The sequence below is a fragment of the Brachycentrus maculatus genome, unplaced genomic scaffold, assembly GCF_059751285.1.
Source record: "Brachycentrus maculatus isolate JH-2025_06_01 unplaced genomic scaffold, ASM5975128v1 h1tg000305l, whole genome shotgun sequence".
In the NCBI taxonomy this organism is placed as follows: Eukaryota; Metazoa; Arthropoda; class Insecta; order Trichoptera; family Brachycentridae; genus Brachycentrus; species Brachycentrus maculatus.
In genome coordinates, this window is record NW_028281055.1 from 17,042 (window position 1) to 34,189 (window position 17,148).

Consider the following 17,148-nt stretch of genomic DNA (forward strand, 5'->3'; position numbering starts at 1 on the left):
ACATAAATGCGATCTTGTTTGAAGTAGTGACCTGTAGGGAGGTGGCATCATGTGCGGCATGCGGGTGATGACGCTGGGAGCCTCGGTGGCGGGCCGGAAGGGCTGCGGAGCTCCGGCCACAGCGAGGGTTCCTGACAATGGAAAAATATTACAAACGTTATAAACACCAGTTTGGAAATTATAATTTTCGGATCATTAGCATTGTGTTTGAATAAATTTACGGCTCAAAGCAGTCGTTAACTGCTTCAAGCTGCTAGCGTATTTTCAAGCAAAATTTAACAGCATTTACGAGGCATCAATTTCCAAACCATGAAAATCAACCCATTTTAATATTTGTTTGTTTTAATATATGTACAGAGATTCCAAATGGTTTGCCTGTTAAATTTTGCCGGATATAACAGCAGATTTAAACATGTTCACTAGGTATGTAATTTTAGACACAGAACACATCTGGTGCGCTGTGAGCACTGGGCATGCGTTCGAATGGACACACTGCGTTTATAAACATTTCACACGTAACAGTGAAAATAGATTCGCTGTTTAATGAATACTATTTTGTAATTGTAACTGATACATGACAAATTATCCAAAAAAATATTTATGTCTCAATTTGATTATTATATTCCTTAAACATAATTAAAATGTATCTTTGCTTTAAAATTACTATAAATATTTTATTATAACTTAATTATAATGTCTGCCGGTTTCCAAGCCGACCGCTTCTTTATCCAGACTGATTATCAGTGATTTTAAAACAAAGTTACATTTTAATAAAAAAATGGAAAATCACAAAGTTAGTGCTTTAAATATAAATTATATTATATTCCTACTTACTGGTGGGCTATCCATGCAAATTCAATAACAAAGTACATCGTAATTAGAGTATCTTGAGAGAGAATGACTGATATCAAATCAATTCAAAGCTTTTTCTCAATGTACTATGAGAACTATGTATTATTTTGTAAAATTTAACAAAATGATATTTAGTTTTGTTGGTCAGCTTATTGAAATTTTACTAAGAGGTTCTCCGAGCAGTATATTTCAGTAAGAAAAGAGTACTTATAGAAAAAAAGAGTTAATGGAAAAATAAATACATAAAAGTTGTTTAGGGAAAAAATAATTTTAGAGAACTGAATTTTTATTAATGTACTAGTTGTATCCGGCCACGCGTTACTGGGTCTCAGTGTGGTTAAATGGAAAAGAAAAAATGGAATCTTCTGATATGTTTAATTTCACAATGGTTGTGGGTATACAAGATATTAGTAGCTGTCATGAAACATGCTCTCCGTAATGAGAAATGTTTAGTATTGTGTGTGTTGCCGTTAAGTTCAACAGATGGCGTAAGATTGAGTCTGATAAATGAGTGATGAAGAGGTGATAGGCGCTGTGAAGAGTTATCAAAATGGAACTTGAAGAAAGTCACTCCCAGGAGACAATTAGGAAGCTTCAGGAAGATTGAACCGAGCTTCAGAGAAGCAAGGTTGAAAAATCGTGAATAATTACTCATTTATATTATCATATTATGAGAAATCTTCTAAACCATGAATGTGATAGGCGTCTCAAAACTTGGTTTCATTTTGCATTTCAAATCATTTTTGTTGTGTTGCAGCTAATCACTGAGCATATCATAATCTACCAACAGTTAGAAACAGTAAAAATTCACTGCTGAAATATTTAGAATCTTGCAGACAGTACGAAAATGTCACACATTTTTCGGTCAGCCATCCTCCCACTGTAGCAAATTAAATCGATAATTTTTAAAGAGATGTTTTTTCCTACAAGACATTTCTCAAAAAAATTGTCATTTTGTAAAAGAAAGAGCCACTCAAATTCCTTAACCTGTTAACCGGGCGGGACGTATAAATACGTCGAACGCAAACAATATCGGCAACGGGTAGGACAAATGAATACGTCCTGTAAATATATGTTACCCCCTGCAGCGGGCAGGATCTATATTTTCTAACAACCAAGGTAATTAGTCATCCATGCATGTTTCGGCATGAATTTTTTTCTATTTGTTTGTAATTTTGTATTTTCCTTTATGATTTATATATAAATAAAGAAAAATATATATATTTCATAGTTGTTTCATATATTTTAAGTACAAATAAAATATATGAACTTACGTCCACCGGGCGTGATGTACTGACACGTCCTAGTGAAAGAGTTCGCGCCCGTTGTATGTTTCGTAATTAAAAAGTGAACTCCCCGGTTAACAGGTTAAAGAGCCACATGTTCAAAGAGACACATAAGGCTGGCGAGCCTTACTATGCCGACCCCTTCTCTATGCTAAAAATAATTTCATTGATAAAATGAAACAAAGGCCGGTGTTGAGCACGTTTGAGCGTATTGGATAGTCGTGTTTGCGCGCTGGAACACCGATTGGAAGGTAGGTATTGTGAGGTTACCTTGGACGGAGGCGGCCGCCTGTCTCGCGAGGGTCTTCTTGCCGGGCCCGCGCCCCCTTCGCTTGGCCCCCGGCACGGTGCCGTCCATCACACCGGACCCTGTCGACGTTCCGCACATGTACATATACTCAACCCGCTACTTCTAATCCGCACGCATTCCTCCGTACCTCTATACCGCCGTGGTGTGTTCATACCTCGCAACATTGTAACATCAGAACCGGATCAATACTTCCAACTTGTGTCTCAATCTCTGATGTTTTACGGTTGAGACAAAATACTTTACATCGTGTCTAGTTTCTATTTACAAAATGTGTATTTTGTGCAGATGCGAATTTACACTTGACAACAATCTTTACACTTGACAATTATGCATCGAGACAACATCGTGCAACTGTTTAAAAGAGTATTGTAAAATTCATAAAAATTTAGCAACTGGCTTGTTAAATTTGTGAAAATTTAACAACCGGTTTGAGAAATTCACAAGAATTTATCAAAAGGATAGTGAGATTCACAAGAATTTATCAATAATATATATATCAACATCCGGTTCGTGACATTCACGAAAATTATCAATAGGCTAATGAAATTCGTGAAAATTGAACAACCGGCTTGTAAAATTTTCAATAAATTAATCATCAGCTTGGCTAGCCGACTCCAACACACCACTGGGATACTGTGACTTTTTAGAAAGTAAAAGAAGAAAAAGAAATATATACATATGTAGGGTACATAAATAGATGTGTAATCTCATGTAACAACAGCTAGTAAGTGTCTATTACTAAAAAAAGTGTGCAAAAACTTCTAAGTTTGTCTATATATCATTCATCACCGTTTATATCTTAATCGGTAGTAAAAAGGCAAACCTTCTCGCATGTCTCCCATCCTCTGGTCGGGGTGTCTCATGTCGCCCATCCTTTGTTCCGCATTCCTCATATCCAGCATTCTCTGTTCCGGGGTCCTCTGATCTGGATTCCTCATATCCGCCATCCTTTGATCTGGATTCCTCATGTCCGGTATTCTCTGATCCGGGTTCCTTAAATTATCCGGCATTCTCTGATCCGGGTGTCTCATGTCCGGCATTCTCTGATCTGGATTTCTCATGTCTGGCATTCTCTGATCCGGATTCCTCACGTCCGGCATTCTCTGGTCTGGATTTCTCATGTCTGGCATCCTTTGGTCTGGGTTCCTCATGTCCGGCATTCTCTGGTCTGGGTTTCTCATGTCCGGCATTCTCTGGTCTGGGTTTCTCATGTCCGGCATCCTCTGGTCTGGATTTCTCATGTCTGGCATCCTCTGGTCTGGATTCCTCATGTCTGGCATCCTCTGGTCTGGGTTTCTCATGTCCGGCATTCTTTGGTCCGGATTCCTCATGTCTGGCATCCTTTGGTCCGGATTTCTCATGTCCGGATTCCTCATATCCGGCGTTCGCGGGTCCGGCATTCTCTGGTCCCCCATTCCAGGCATCCTGTGCCTGTAGTCGTGCGGCATGTTCATGAACCTCGGGCGGCCCTGGTGGTCGAGCGAGTAGGGGTGGTGCGGGTGGGGGTAGTCGCCCTGCGGCCGGTAGTACATGTCGGAGGGGAAGGGGGCCCGAAGCAGGTGCGGGGGTACCATGCGCGGGGGCCCGGCTTGCATGGGGCCTTGCCGTGGACCCATGGCGGGGCCTGATATGTTCAAGTTCATCGCTTGTCCGCCCGTGAAATCTATAAGAAAAAACAGTATCGTTAAACCTACTGCTTCTGCTGAAAATTTTGGTCAGAAAAATTTAGTTGGCTAATATATCGCCTATTGAAAGGTGATTCGAATTGTTCAACAATGTTTTAACCCTTTCCAGTCCCAAAAAAAATTACAGGTAGACAGTTACACAATGGGCAAAAATTGTCCTCTGCTCTACATACTGTAATAGATACGAGTGAAAAAAATGCAAGGTTGCATTTCAACTTAATACATGGTAAAAAAAATGTTGAATAACATTTGACATGGGACGTACGATGAAAAATTCCATGTTCAATGAGAATCGATATTGGACCAGTAAGGGTTAAGAATAGCATCAGTCTATAGTCTAGTACATATAAAAGCAGAAAAAACTGCATTCACTGAGACGGAAAAACATGGCGCCCACATTACCTGGAGTTTTGGGTTTGCGATTAAGTTTCTTTTGTTCCTTATCGGCTATCTTGGCCAGTTTCTTTTCTTCCCTCTCCTTGGCCTTTAGTTCTTTCATCTGCTCCTTTTCTTCCTTTTTCTTAATCCTCTCCTCTTTCCTCTTTTCCTTCTCCAGAAGTTTGGCTTCCTTCTCTTTGCGCTTCTTTTCTCTCTCCACCTAACCAAACAAAGTACAATTTACTATAAGTAAAAGAGAATTAGAATTATTTATAGCGCAAGTTATATATTAAAATCACTGTTTACTTTGTAGTATAGTAATATAACACTCTCCTTATCATTCATCGTTCAGTTTGTGTAATACCACTTTTATTATTACACAAAGTGAACAATGAATGATAAGGAGAGTGTTATTTATAGTCTTTCCAATAGTTTTGACCACTTTATGACATAAGCTTTATTGGAATGGAAACATACTTGAAAAGGGGTCAGAACGGCTGGTTTGATCGGAATAGAGACCTCTCCTAATTCTCCATCATGGTCCAAATCACTCATCTGCAAAAAAAATGTAAAATTTAAAATAGTAATCACCACAACATAACTTTTAGACAAATACGATACACACATACATATCTCAACTTTATTAACCTTTTAACCGCGTTCACTTTGTTCCTGAGAGACGGCCCGTGCGCGGCGGTATTTTGCCGTTTTTTAAATGATTACTTTTATCATGTATTTAATTAAGAAACGATTTATTTTCCTAAACAAAAACGTTCAATGGGATTCATTGTGCCTTTTTGGTATTCTATAATACACTCGTGTCACATTATTCTTGAAATATATCGTAATATAAACAAATAAGATCGTAACATAAATAAATCAAAGCACGCATCGTTTGTCACTCTTACCCACTGGCGATGCGTAGCGTCGAGAGTGAGACAGATATAGGGCATGATTATTGCGCGGACTAATTACCGACCGCAAGAAAAATCAGGGATCTGTTCTTTTATTTATCCTTGTGATGTTACAAATTATTAGTCAGATATTTCAACAGATGTCATAAGGCCAAGGATTGACGTATTATTTTATCCAAAGTTCCACACCATGAAAAAATCCCTCCAAGTTGAACTGAGGTTCGAAACTTGGAGTAAAGTAAAAACACAAACGGTTATGTCAGCCGCGTACAGGGAATGTTTTGTGAAAACACATACGGTTATGCGAGCCGCATGAATCCGGTTAACCTCCTCTAAACAAATGTGTGTATTTATACAACAAAAAAGAAGAGATACTGTAAGGAATGTGGGTATGTTGGTGACACATTGGTGACAACAACAAAGCTGCAATCACGTAGATACCCGCATAGTTTGCCAAATGCATTCTAAATTTATCTCTCCTAGAATCGTCACTCAAAGCCAAATACTAGCGAGTTATTACTGATCATTTTCCACCATCTTAGTACTATCAGATACATATGTAAGGGTCACATACATTTTCTAGTCCAGAAAGCTCATCGGAGAAGTCGCCTATTTTCATATCATTCGGCAAGTCATCCAAATTGTCGCCATCTAAAATAAATTACATAATATTACTATTATTACTTTTAAGTGAGTGTTTTTTACTTTTAAGATGGGAGTTACATTTACTATTTACCTTGCTTAATATGTACAAAGTTTATACATTATTAGGTGGATTTTTGTTTTTTCTAGCTAACAATTTTGTTTATTATTTTAATCTGTGTTGGGAATAGGTGGGATAATCTAGTGTGGACCCATCGTGAACTTCTCAGCTTTGCTTATATTGCTGGGAGAAAACCACGTAAAACTCCACAGGAGAAACCGGACTCTAGACTGTCGTCAACAGGTCTTCCTTTGCGTTAGAAGAGGGTTCAGCATTTTGTTTCCTAGCTTCGTTTATGGTACTAATGTCCTTAACTAGCACATCCTATGTAAACTCACATGTAAAATCATAGAACTAAAATCATACACCTAATTAACTTCACTGCTAACTTAGAATTAATGAAATGTATAAACTCATGCCTCTAGCTAGATAGCGAGTGTTTTTGCCTAGAATTTTTGCTCATGAATTACAGGAAATTATAGTAACTTTAAACATAAAGAGTAAATCCACTCACGAGTAGGCATAGGCTATAAAACTTAAAAAGTTAAAGCCTGAGTAGGGTCACGATAAGCGGTGTTGCATTAGCCGTAACTAGATTTCAGAGTCACTTGGACATTAGGTAATTCAAAAAAGTTCTTCAGTATTTTTATCAAGGAGTGTCTAGGAAAACTCATTTAGTCTTGTTGTCAATAGCTGCGGAATGATGTCACGTATCCATTGTATCTCACCTTTGAGGGATCCCTGCGAGGTGGATAGTTTGGGTGTGCGCGGGGTGGGGGTGGAGGTGGCGCTTCCACCCCGCCCCGCTCCGCCCCTCCCGCGACCGGAGCCCCGCGGCTTGTACACCCCTCTGTAGAAAACAACGCCAATCATTTGTCTAATGAAATAATCCAATGTTATTTATTGTTTCAGCATTCACTTTGTGGTAAGATACGATTAAATTATAAATATAACACTTGTTTTTTACCACTTGAGCATTTATTATATTGTTGTAATTAGTTTCGGAAGCTACAGACGCTTCTAAAACTAGTCGTTACAATATAATACTCAAGTGGTAAAAAACAAGTGTTTTAGAAATAATCCAATTTATTCATGATCTATTACGTAAATCACATGAAGTACAGTGAATTACAGCAAAAGCTAAACTGACAGTACACAATCGAGTCCTAGTACCAACTGCAAATGTGTTAACTTTATAAATATCTTATTTTATTTATTTAAGCCTCATGTATAGAAAATAAATAAGTACATAGCAGGCTTATCGCTAAAAAGCAAGATCTTCCAGCCAACCATAACTTGTGAAGTATTAAGTAACTATTTTAACCTTGATGAACACATTGTTGTCGGGCAGTTTTTTCATCAACTTCGACCCTAATTATACTAATCACAAGTAACCGCAAACCCAATTCTGATCTGGAGTGATCAGAGTCAGAATAATGGGTGGGTATGTATGAGGAGATGCGTGAATGCGAAAGAGGCGAAAAACGATTGCAAAGACAGAGTAGTGTGGCGTTCTATTATTTCTGCTTAACCCTGCGGATGGCGGAGTGATGGTCAGTTAGTTCATCTTCTTCTTCAAACCCTCATCTGCACCCAACGGTGCATAGGGCACTGCATTATATAAACCCAGTGTTATCTTGATCGTTGACACACGAAGGAAAGGTGATCAGCCCTCTACTTCAGGTACCAGTCTAGGGTAATATTGAATAAATATTAAGAGTGAATAAGTAAAAATCACTTATATTTATTTGACCCCCACTGGGGATCGAACCCGGGACCTCCAGTACGGTAGCCGAGCGTGCTAACCATTAAACTATGGTTTTTTTCAAGTTAGTTAGTTAGAATTACCTGCTTCCTCTTCCACCTCTGCTGCCTCTTCCGCGAACTGGTGTCACGGAAGGGGATACCAGAGCTGTTTGAACTGTTGTTTCAGTGTTATCTAAAGAAATACAACACACACTTTAATTAGCCATTGCTGTAATATATATACATCATTCATCACGGCAGGTCGACCCTCAGATTGCATCTGTAACAGCCACGTGATACACCAGAGTGACAGTTGATAAAATCTTTATTTTAAACTCGATAATATTTCAACTGCAACAGACACATCGCTCACTCCTTTCAAGAACGTCATAAATTGACAATTTTTAGTTGTGCATGTTTTCGGAATGCCCAGAAAATGTACTATATCCCAGCAAAAGCGGCATATTTTTTATTTAATATTTATCTGCTACGTGGCAGAAAGTGTTGTTTTTGCATTTTGAAGAAAAGGTACTGTTTAATTATTTATTTAAATTTACTAAATATTTTTCAAATGGAGAAAAAACCTTCAGGTTTTACCTAAAAAGATCTGTTGCGCAGTAAAAAGTTCAATAAGTGGCTTGATATTTATTTTTAATACATTTCATTATATTCTTAAACTTTAAAAACGATCTCTTGAAAAATCAAGTTTTTTGATATCTGACGTTGTTGAAAGGAGTGAGCGATATGGTATATTCATGTATCGTTGTTTTCAGGGCTTTTATTTAAAAAAAAAAAAAATCTCGGATTTCTTAAAAAAAATTATTCTAATATCACCAAAATATTCATTACAATACCATATTTTATCATTTTGTCAAATTATATAAATAAAGATTGTAATTATGTAAGCACAAACATTGTTTGCACACAAGAGTCATTGCTTTTGCAAGGGTCACAACCCTCAGTAATGAGGAATAAGACGGAGAAGAAGAATTTGTTTTTATTGACTAACCCGAGCAGTGTTTGGGTAGTCCTGTTCCCAGTTATTTAGTAATGATTTCCTGCACCGATGAATTTTCTCGCCAAAATTTGACTGTGAAGTGGTTAATATAGAATTAAGGAGATGTTTCTGTGAAGATATATCACCTGTTGCAGGATCCATTGGAGTTTTGATGGGCGATAAGTTGGACAACTTGATCACAGGCACGAGAGCAGTCTTCAGCAAACTGGGGGAGTCCTTCTTCACGGCTTCCTCCTCCGGCTGGAGGGGAGTCTCCATGAACTTCTTGAGAGGTGAATCCTCCTCGGGAGGTAACTTCTTCCCTTTTCGGGAATTCTCCGAGTCAGAGTTGGAATCCGAGTCGCCCTTGTACTCGTCGGAGCTGTCCATGTGTTTGCCGCTCGGCTTGTTGATTTCCTAAAATTACATAAAAAATTATAAAATAAATTTATGAGGCGAATACAATTCGTAATAGAAGCAGAGACAAACAGAGATCGAAGAAAAGTTGGCACGATCAAGTATTTCAAGTACTTGAAAGTGGTCAGGTCAGGAGTCAGAGTAATCGGCAGGCATGTATGAGGAGATGCATAAATATGAAAGTTTATTTGCAAAGACAGATTGGTGTGGCTTTCTTTTATCTCTGCCTACCTCTGCGAAGAGCGGTGTGATGGTTAGTTACTTAGTTTATAAGAATATACAAAAACACCAAACATTCCTATAAATTGCTCTGACAAAGGATTGTTTATTGGTCGACTTGTAGAGATGTAGTCCGAAGAATGTAAAAATAATCAGGACTATGATTCCAGAAGTATATCCACGGTGGTTCAGTGGTTAAATAAATGCACAATTTTCAATACCTAGCCTTGGGTCAAGACGGTATTTACCTATTGAACCATCGGTTTAAATTTTTTATATTTGCATGCCTTTTATATAAACACTAACAGTAAAAGATATACTTTCTGAATGCAAACACTACATCACAATAAAGTTCAAGCATGTGCAATGCCGCTTAACACCCTGTTTGCAAGAAATGCTAAAAAGTGTTTCTTACATACTGTTTGTTGGTAGAGAGCCGGAGATGCTTAAAAGCGCTCTATTTGCTTACTTTTAGTGGAGTGCGAGAGATGCCAAAGAATATATTGAATAGATCGGAATTGGGTTTGCAGTTACTTGTGGTTAGTAAACTGAGGGTCGAATGGCAGACTGTCCGAGTATAATTAGTGTCGGGGTTGATGAAAAAACCGCCCGAAAACAATGTGTAAAGTGTTTTATTTTTATATTTAAATGATCATGTAATTTCACAAAGTTTATGCCAAATCCATAAATAATAGGATTCAGTATCACCAGAATGGTCAGAGGATGATTGTTTCAAATAAGTCAGTTAATAAAAAGTCATACATCTTCAGATTCGGTATTGGGCATCTCCATGTAGTTGACTCTCCGTTGACGAGTCCGATGTGCCGGGGACCAGTCGTGCGATTCCTTGGAACTGTCAGACAGTCCACCATATTTTACCTGCAGATAAAAATAAGTTTTATTCACACTTCCTTACAAATTTTAACTCATTCATCAGTTGCTTTTTTTTAAATATTTTTTCATTTTATATCTTTGCCAATGCTGAAAACAATATATTATATTCAATAAAAATATAAATTTCTTCGAGTAACTATGATGTATATAGAAATTATCAATTTTTTATTTCATGGGTTTTCTTTGTTTTGGGTAAAATGTCGTAGGTAAGAAAGAAAAATAATCTGAATAGTAGTTTTAGTCTTTACATACACCCACAGATGGCAGTACAAGTGCCATTTTAGAAATAAATGTCACCGGGCTTTAGTTATAAGCGTAGGCGTTCGTATATGCCAATTTTACTTTCAGGAAAGTTTTGTTTAGACATCCATGTACGGCCACACTCCCAGACAGGTTACATAATAGCGTGTAATTCAAAAGTTCCAGCTAAAGATCCGCTTAATGAGTGCCAACATTTATTACGCGAAGAATGATAGAAATTCCAAGACTCTTCTATTAATTTAGCAGAACCCAGCCGGCATGCAGTGACTTGCGTTCCATGCAATGTAAGAGATTCATATTACATATTTTTTATGTAATATTCCTGTTAACCTTTTAAAGTAAAATTAAACTTTCAGAATCCATTTGGCGCGATCTTATTTTCATGTTTGTTTATATTCTTAAATTCAATCTGTTGATCAGTTAATATTTATTTTGCACTATTGAGTATTTTTCCTCTTTTATTGCATAAATAAGTTGAGAAAACTCAACTTGAAACACTTTATTTTGATACTATGAAAAATAGACGACATTTAATTTTTTTTACTTACTCTGGCCTTATTGGATTTTGGTTTCTCTCCCCCCTCTCCGTCACTATTCTTGGGTCTCCTTTTCTTCTTTTTCTTTTTCTCTGAAGGAAGTTTGTGAGATTTTCTGTGAGAAGATACTTTTGCATTCCTGGTAACAAAATAAAGACATCAAAATTAGATACTGTACTTCATTTGCCAGAATCCACAAACGGCAAGCGGTTTGGCTAAAACATTGAACAGTACCCTACTATTCTTTTTTTTTTAAGGAATAAACCACAAAGCCACTACTTTTAGAGGCTTGTCTGCATGAAAGATAGTAAGGATATGGAAGGTAAATGTGAAAAATACCCCACAAACACCCAGACCAATTGAAAATAAATTAATCTTGAATTTATTTTTGCAATTGATGGGATTTGAACCCGCTATGCCAGTTTTGCAGTCCAGCGTCTACCCAACTACCCCACAGCACCTATCTTCTTCTAACCTTTATCCCATCCAATGGTGCATAGGGCACTGCATCGTATTGAAGCAGTGTTGTCTTGATTGTTAGTTACACAAAGGCAAAGTAATCTGTCCTGCGCTTCAGGTGACAAGGTGATTAAAAAAGTATCAAAAATAAAAGTGGTTAAAAACAATGTTTAAGTTTTATTTTATCAAGTTTACAAAATGTGCCACAAAGTATCAACAAAAAACGTCAAAATGTTAAATTAAAATAAGTTTTTTTTTTGTTGCAGATTTCTATTAAAATTGATGCCAATTAATTCCCTATTGTGATAATAATTCAGATTTTTCATAATTCAACTACAAATGAGAACTGGTAATTGTCCACATTTGAATTGAAAAGAAAATTGAAGAGGAAAGAGTAGAAATCAGAAAAAGATCACTAAAGCTTACCTTTTTGACCAATCCTTTTCCCCACTGGACTCCGAAGTACTTTCATCATTGAACACCTTTTTCCGTTTCTTTTTTCTATCTGGTGAATCCACAATCTTCTTCTTACCTATTGAAAAAATCAAAACAAATTTGTTTTCATTATTTATTCAGCTGATTTGAGAGAGAGAAAAAAATACACACACAATGGTCTTTCCTTACTTGGGACGAATATCAGATATGTATTACATTTAAAAGGATTATAAGATTCTCTTTATTTTTAACTAACTAACTAAATAACCATCACGCTGCTTCCCTGCAGTGGTAGGCAGAGAGAATAGAATGCCACACCACTCTGTCTTTGCAAACACTCTTCGCCTCTTCCACATTCATGCATCTCCTCATACATACCTGACGATTATTATTTATTTTTATAATAATCCAAATAAACCATTTTAGTTGGTAAGCCATATTTTGCATTATTACACATACATATGGTTTTGCAAAGTTGGTTGCTATGCCGTTAACAATTTAAATAATTTATAAAAATCCAAATCTTAGTCTTTCAAAATCAATGTTGTTCGTATATCCTTTCTAGGATCATACACCACTCGCCTGATAGCGAGGAAAAATTGCAAACTTGAAGAAGATAACTGTGTACTTTAAATTTTTTTAAACCTCTCCCATACCCAATCCTCAAAGCAAAATTTTACAAAGGTATTGTAAGGTATTCACCATTTTAATTTATGCTGTCATATAAAAGTCACGGAAGAAATTTCAAAAATAGAACGCTGTTATTAAAGTACCTACCTATAATAAAGTACCTACCTACTATAAAGTACCTACCTATTACCCAATGGAATAAATTTGAATTTTTACGGAATATTAAGTCAGAGTTGTTATTATTTTTTTCCATACTAAAAAGACTCCTTTTTAGAAATTGCTACTTTTACTATCGATTTTTAACTATTACTTAAGATTAAAAAACCGGGCCTAAGACAACACTATTAAGGTAGGGAAAAAAGCAAGCAAGTAATTTTTTTATGGTTTTCGATGAGTCACCTGTTTCCCATGTGGCCTGCTCAGATGTCAGACAACCGTCTTATGTATTCGTGTACGCATCAGACGGAAAAACAAAAAATATTGTGTATCCAAAAGCACTTCAATAAACAGAATTCAAACAAAAACACTTTCGACAAACTAAACCATTGGGAGCAAAGGTAGATTTTGAAAAAAAAAACCTCAGTCAGATTATAAACCAGACCTGAAAACCGAGTAACGCCGCGTATTTCAGCTAGTAATCTATAATTTTTATTTGCAAAATATGCTAATCCAAATAAATCATTTTAGTTAGCTGGCAACATATTGCATCAATACACATATGCATGGAAGTTCCCATAGATTTTAGTTCTCTTGTTTATAAACAAGGCTGCCCATTTTTTTATTGCATATAAATAACACAAAAGTTATGTATACCTGAAGGTGCACGCTGAGAGCGACGGATGGGAAGGGAGTCTGAAGAGTGACTGGACTTGGAGCCTTCACTTTCTGATGCAGAGTTTTCCGAACTCGATGTAGACCATCTGAAACAATTTGTTAATATTTTTTATTTGTTTACCAAGCACAATATCAATTTAAGGTATTGTTTCAACATTTCACTGGCTTTGAATCGTCCCAAAAAAAAAATAAACAAAGCTTTGTATAAAATCGTTATTGGAGTGACCATATTATCAAAATGTTTTTCACGTTAGCAAAATTCAAACTATTGTTTTTTAAATTAAGGAGGGTATACTGTATTACAAGAATGCCTGATATCTATATTATATATGTATCTCCTTTAGAAACGGAGAAACCCTGGTTCTCCCGGATAACTCTAAACAAGTTCGAGACAACATCTATATGCAGAATGCGACTAAGCCACTGCTGTTGCAGTGCTCACTTGTTTAGAATACATGTCCGGGATACTGCCATGTGTGAATGTCGTCTTGAAGAGGAGGATCTAGATCACATGTTCTTTGGGTGCCCGTTGAATGATGGCTACCCGAGCTTCCTTTCAGACCTCTCCAGCATACCATATCCCACTAACATCTTAACCTTAACCTCCCCTAACAAACTTGTTTATAAAATAATTTGTAAATATCTTAAAATTAATTGTATAAATTTGTAAAGGTGTGTGATGACTCACCAAACAAACTAACATTACTAATAAAACTAACTCCACTAACAGGAATACTAACACTTGAAAGTCAAATGTAAAAAGTATAAATAAAAAATAACTCGACGCTGGCTATAACACCCAAGATGTGTGAAAAGCCATTAAAAAGAAGAAGAAGATATCAAGTTGTTGCTGAATGATATCAAGGTCCGGAAGGTGTCTTATCTGGGGCACATACTAAGAAGAGAGAAGTACGAGCTATTGCACATAATCATAAAAGGAAAAATACAGGGTCGACGAGGTGTAGGCAGAAGGCAGATCTCCTGGCTCCGGAATATATGAGTTTGGACGGATCAGGACTGTCTAGGCGCTGTTTAGAGCTGCCCATCACTCTTAGACAATTACTCTCGCGATAGTCGACGTCAGGGGGACCTGACATAATATGCACAGAATAAGAAGATATGAAAATAAAGACGCTGGAATGTTGTCACTCTACCAGACAGCCCTTACCCGGTTTCCTTGAAGTCCTCGTCGGAATTGTCGTCCGCATCCTCCGAGACCACCTCGAGGGAGTTGAGTTTGCGCGTCTTGCGGCGAGACTTCACCAAAAAGCGGCGCCGAGTCTGCTCCAGAGTGCTCTCCTCCTTGTCTCCTTCTGCCGCCTCATCAGAGGCACTGCCCGCCTGCCGGGCGAAACAAAATCATCTTTATTAGCATTTATCGGCAGTAAACTTTCTATTTTTTTATTTCTTCAGTTAGTTTATATTACATTACAAGCTATTATTTACACTTAATTTACATCATATATATTTCGTCCGCCTTCGTGGTGTTTAGCTACCGTGCTGGAGGTCCCGGGTTCGATTCCCAGGGGGGTGAAAATAAATATTAGTGATTTTTACTCTGAAATATTTATTTAATATTACCTACGACTGGTTCAGAAGCACAAGAGTGATCACCTTGCCTTCATGTAAGTAATGATCAAGAAAACACTGCGTCAATTCGATGCAGTGCCCTACGCACCATTGGGTGCGGATAAGGGTTATAAGTAAGTAAGTAAATATTTACATCTTCTTACAGTGCACAAAACATTGATTTTCATATTCTTTCAGACTCTTTTCATTCTTCATACATTCAGGCATCTCATCAAATATTTTTAAACCCTTATAGATAATACAACCCCAAGTAAATACCCACATTATTACCATTTATTAACTGAATATATGTACATTGGCAGGCTTATTGCTAAGAAGAGATTTCTTTCAACTAATCAAAAACAGACTAATGATAGTGGTCAGAGTTTGTAATCAGAGAGCAGATAACACTTGTACATACGAATCAATGAGAAAAAAATAACAATTATAGTCATAATTAATTGCAACACGCATAAACAAATATTTATAATATAATATATTAAATTAACGGTAAATTTATGAAGGTAAAGGAAGTAGGATCAAGTAAGTAAATGAGGGGACATAGATAAACCAAAGGAGAATGGTATGATGGACATATAGGGTTCTGATGATAAATACTAATTTCTTGAAAGTTATCAGTGATGGTGCATTTTTCACATGAAGAGATAATTCATTCCATAGTCTGGCCGCTTTGTCAGAAAAGGAATTACAAAGAATGATGTTCTATGACAAGGAATGGAAATTGTTCTCTCCTGAGAAGAACAAAGTGATAGACCGTCTGTGTACCGGCCAACGTCGAGTCGGAATCGGATCTAGCTGACTAATTGAACTAAACACTAATCCTTTTCACTGCCTACACTAGGGTACTTCTAGAAAATTTGGTGATGGACTTACAATCTTGTATTTATTTAGATTGGCAGTGACAGGTATATTGAAAGCTTTTAAATGTAAATTCACAGTAAAATCGGGATACAATTTTATATTGTTACACATTTTCAATAATTTTCGCAACTTAGTTAAAAAAAATAAAAAATTGCTTAGCAAGAGCAGATCTGTCAGGAAGGCCTAGATGCTTCTGTATCAGATCTGGGCATGCGGTGGGACAGCTTTCAATGATAATCTGAAAGGTATATAAAGTTTTAAACATGATATTTAGGTGCACTTATCACCAAATACACTAATATTTAATAGCATTTATCAGCGACCATAAATGATTCAAAACAGACGCATTTCTCTCGGAATTTTGATTTAGGAAGGAGAAGAGAAATGAATGCCGCAGAGTTGAGGAATGAGAAGTGAATAATACCTTGGTGGAAGCAGCTTGAAGCAAAGCTTTCTTTTCTTCCTTGTCTGCTTCTATGATGGTGGAAATGTCCTTCCCTCGGCCCTGATTTCCCGCTCCACTGTTATCAACTTCTTTATATTCCTCCTGGAAATAATTGCTTATGTGACAATTGTTTACACTCTAATCCAGGCCTGGCCAACCCAAATAGCATCCCGGGCCGCATCGATGACTTAAAATTTTCCCAAGGGCCGCATACAGACATTAGAATTTTTTTTATAACCACGAATTTCATACTTATTGATTTTTTGTAAGTATATATGTATTATAAATAATTTGAATGCAGAGGAAATCAGAAAGTAAAATCATGGTAATTGTGAAGAAAGAAAACATTACTACGACCAGAAGTGAGTAGAAAACATACAACGAACCACAAAAAATGTATGACACATAAATCAAACAATATTAACATTTTTATTTTAATAAAAACTGATTTATAAATGACCACTCAGTTTGAGATTTGAGTTTCTCTTCGCTTACTTAATTTTTCTAAATCTATTTCAATAGTTGAAGTTGCACACTTTAACTGGTTTTCGAGATTTTTTGAGATAGATGCGTTAAATTGGCAATGCTGAAGAGCGTGCGAACGGATATTGTTCACTGTTTTTATAACAACACGCATGACTTGGCTCATAGAATACTTGATGGGCATAAATATTCTTGATGCATCAAACCGTGTAT

At 36.7% G+C, this 17,148-nt stretch overlaps 1 protein-coding gene across 5 annotated transcripts in view; it reads right to left on the reverse strand.

Moving 5' to 3' along the window:
- Nucleotides 1–17,148, reverse strand: part of LOC148304756 (uncharacterized) — a 35,775-nt gene that overhangs the window by 3,664 nt on the left and 14,963 nt on the right. For 4 of the 5 annotated variants that reach the window (XM_088267770.1, XM_088267769.1, XM_088267768.1 and 1 more), the window contains 15 exons: nt 16,432–16,554; nt 14,725–14,897; nt 13,536–13,642; nt 12,084–12,189; nt 11,211–11,337; nt 10,270–10,386; nt 9,018–9,288; nt 7,977–8,067; nt 6,857–6,978; nt 6,000–6,076; nt 4,989–5,066; nt 4,536–4,731; nt 3,272–4,111; nt 2,409–2,507; nt 32–131 (listed from right to left, as the gene is read on the reverse strand). In XM_088267770.1, the coding sequence (XP_088123896.1) occupies nt 32–131; nt 2,409–2,507; nt 3,272–4,111; nt 4,536–4,731; nt 4,989–5,066; nt 6,000–6,076; nt 6,857–6,978; nt 7,977–8,067; nt 9,018–9,288; nt 10,270–10,386; nt 11,211–11,337; nt 12,084–12,189; nt 13,536–13,642; nt 14,725–14,897; nt 16,432–16,554 (2,627 nt within the window). The remainder of the gene's footprint in view (nt 1–31; nt 132–2,408; nt 2,508–3,271; nt 4,112–4,535; nt 4,732–4,988; nt 5,067–5,999; nt 6,077–6,856; nt 6,979–7,976; nt 8,068–9,017; nt 9,289–10,269; nt 10,387–11,210; nt 11,338–12,083; nt 12,190–13,535; nt 13,643–14,724; nt 14,898–16,431; nt 16,555–17,148) is intronic. The other variant, XM_088267771.1, reaches the window with a different exon arrangement.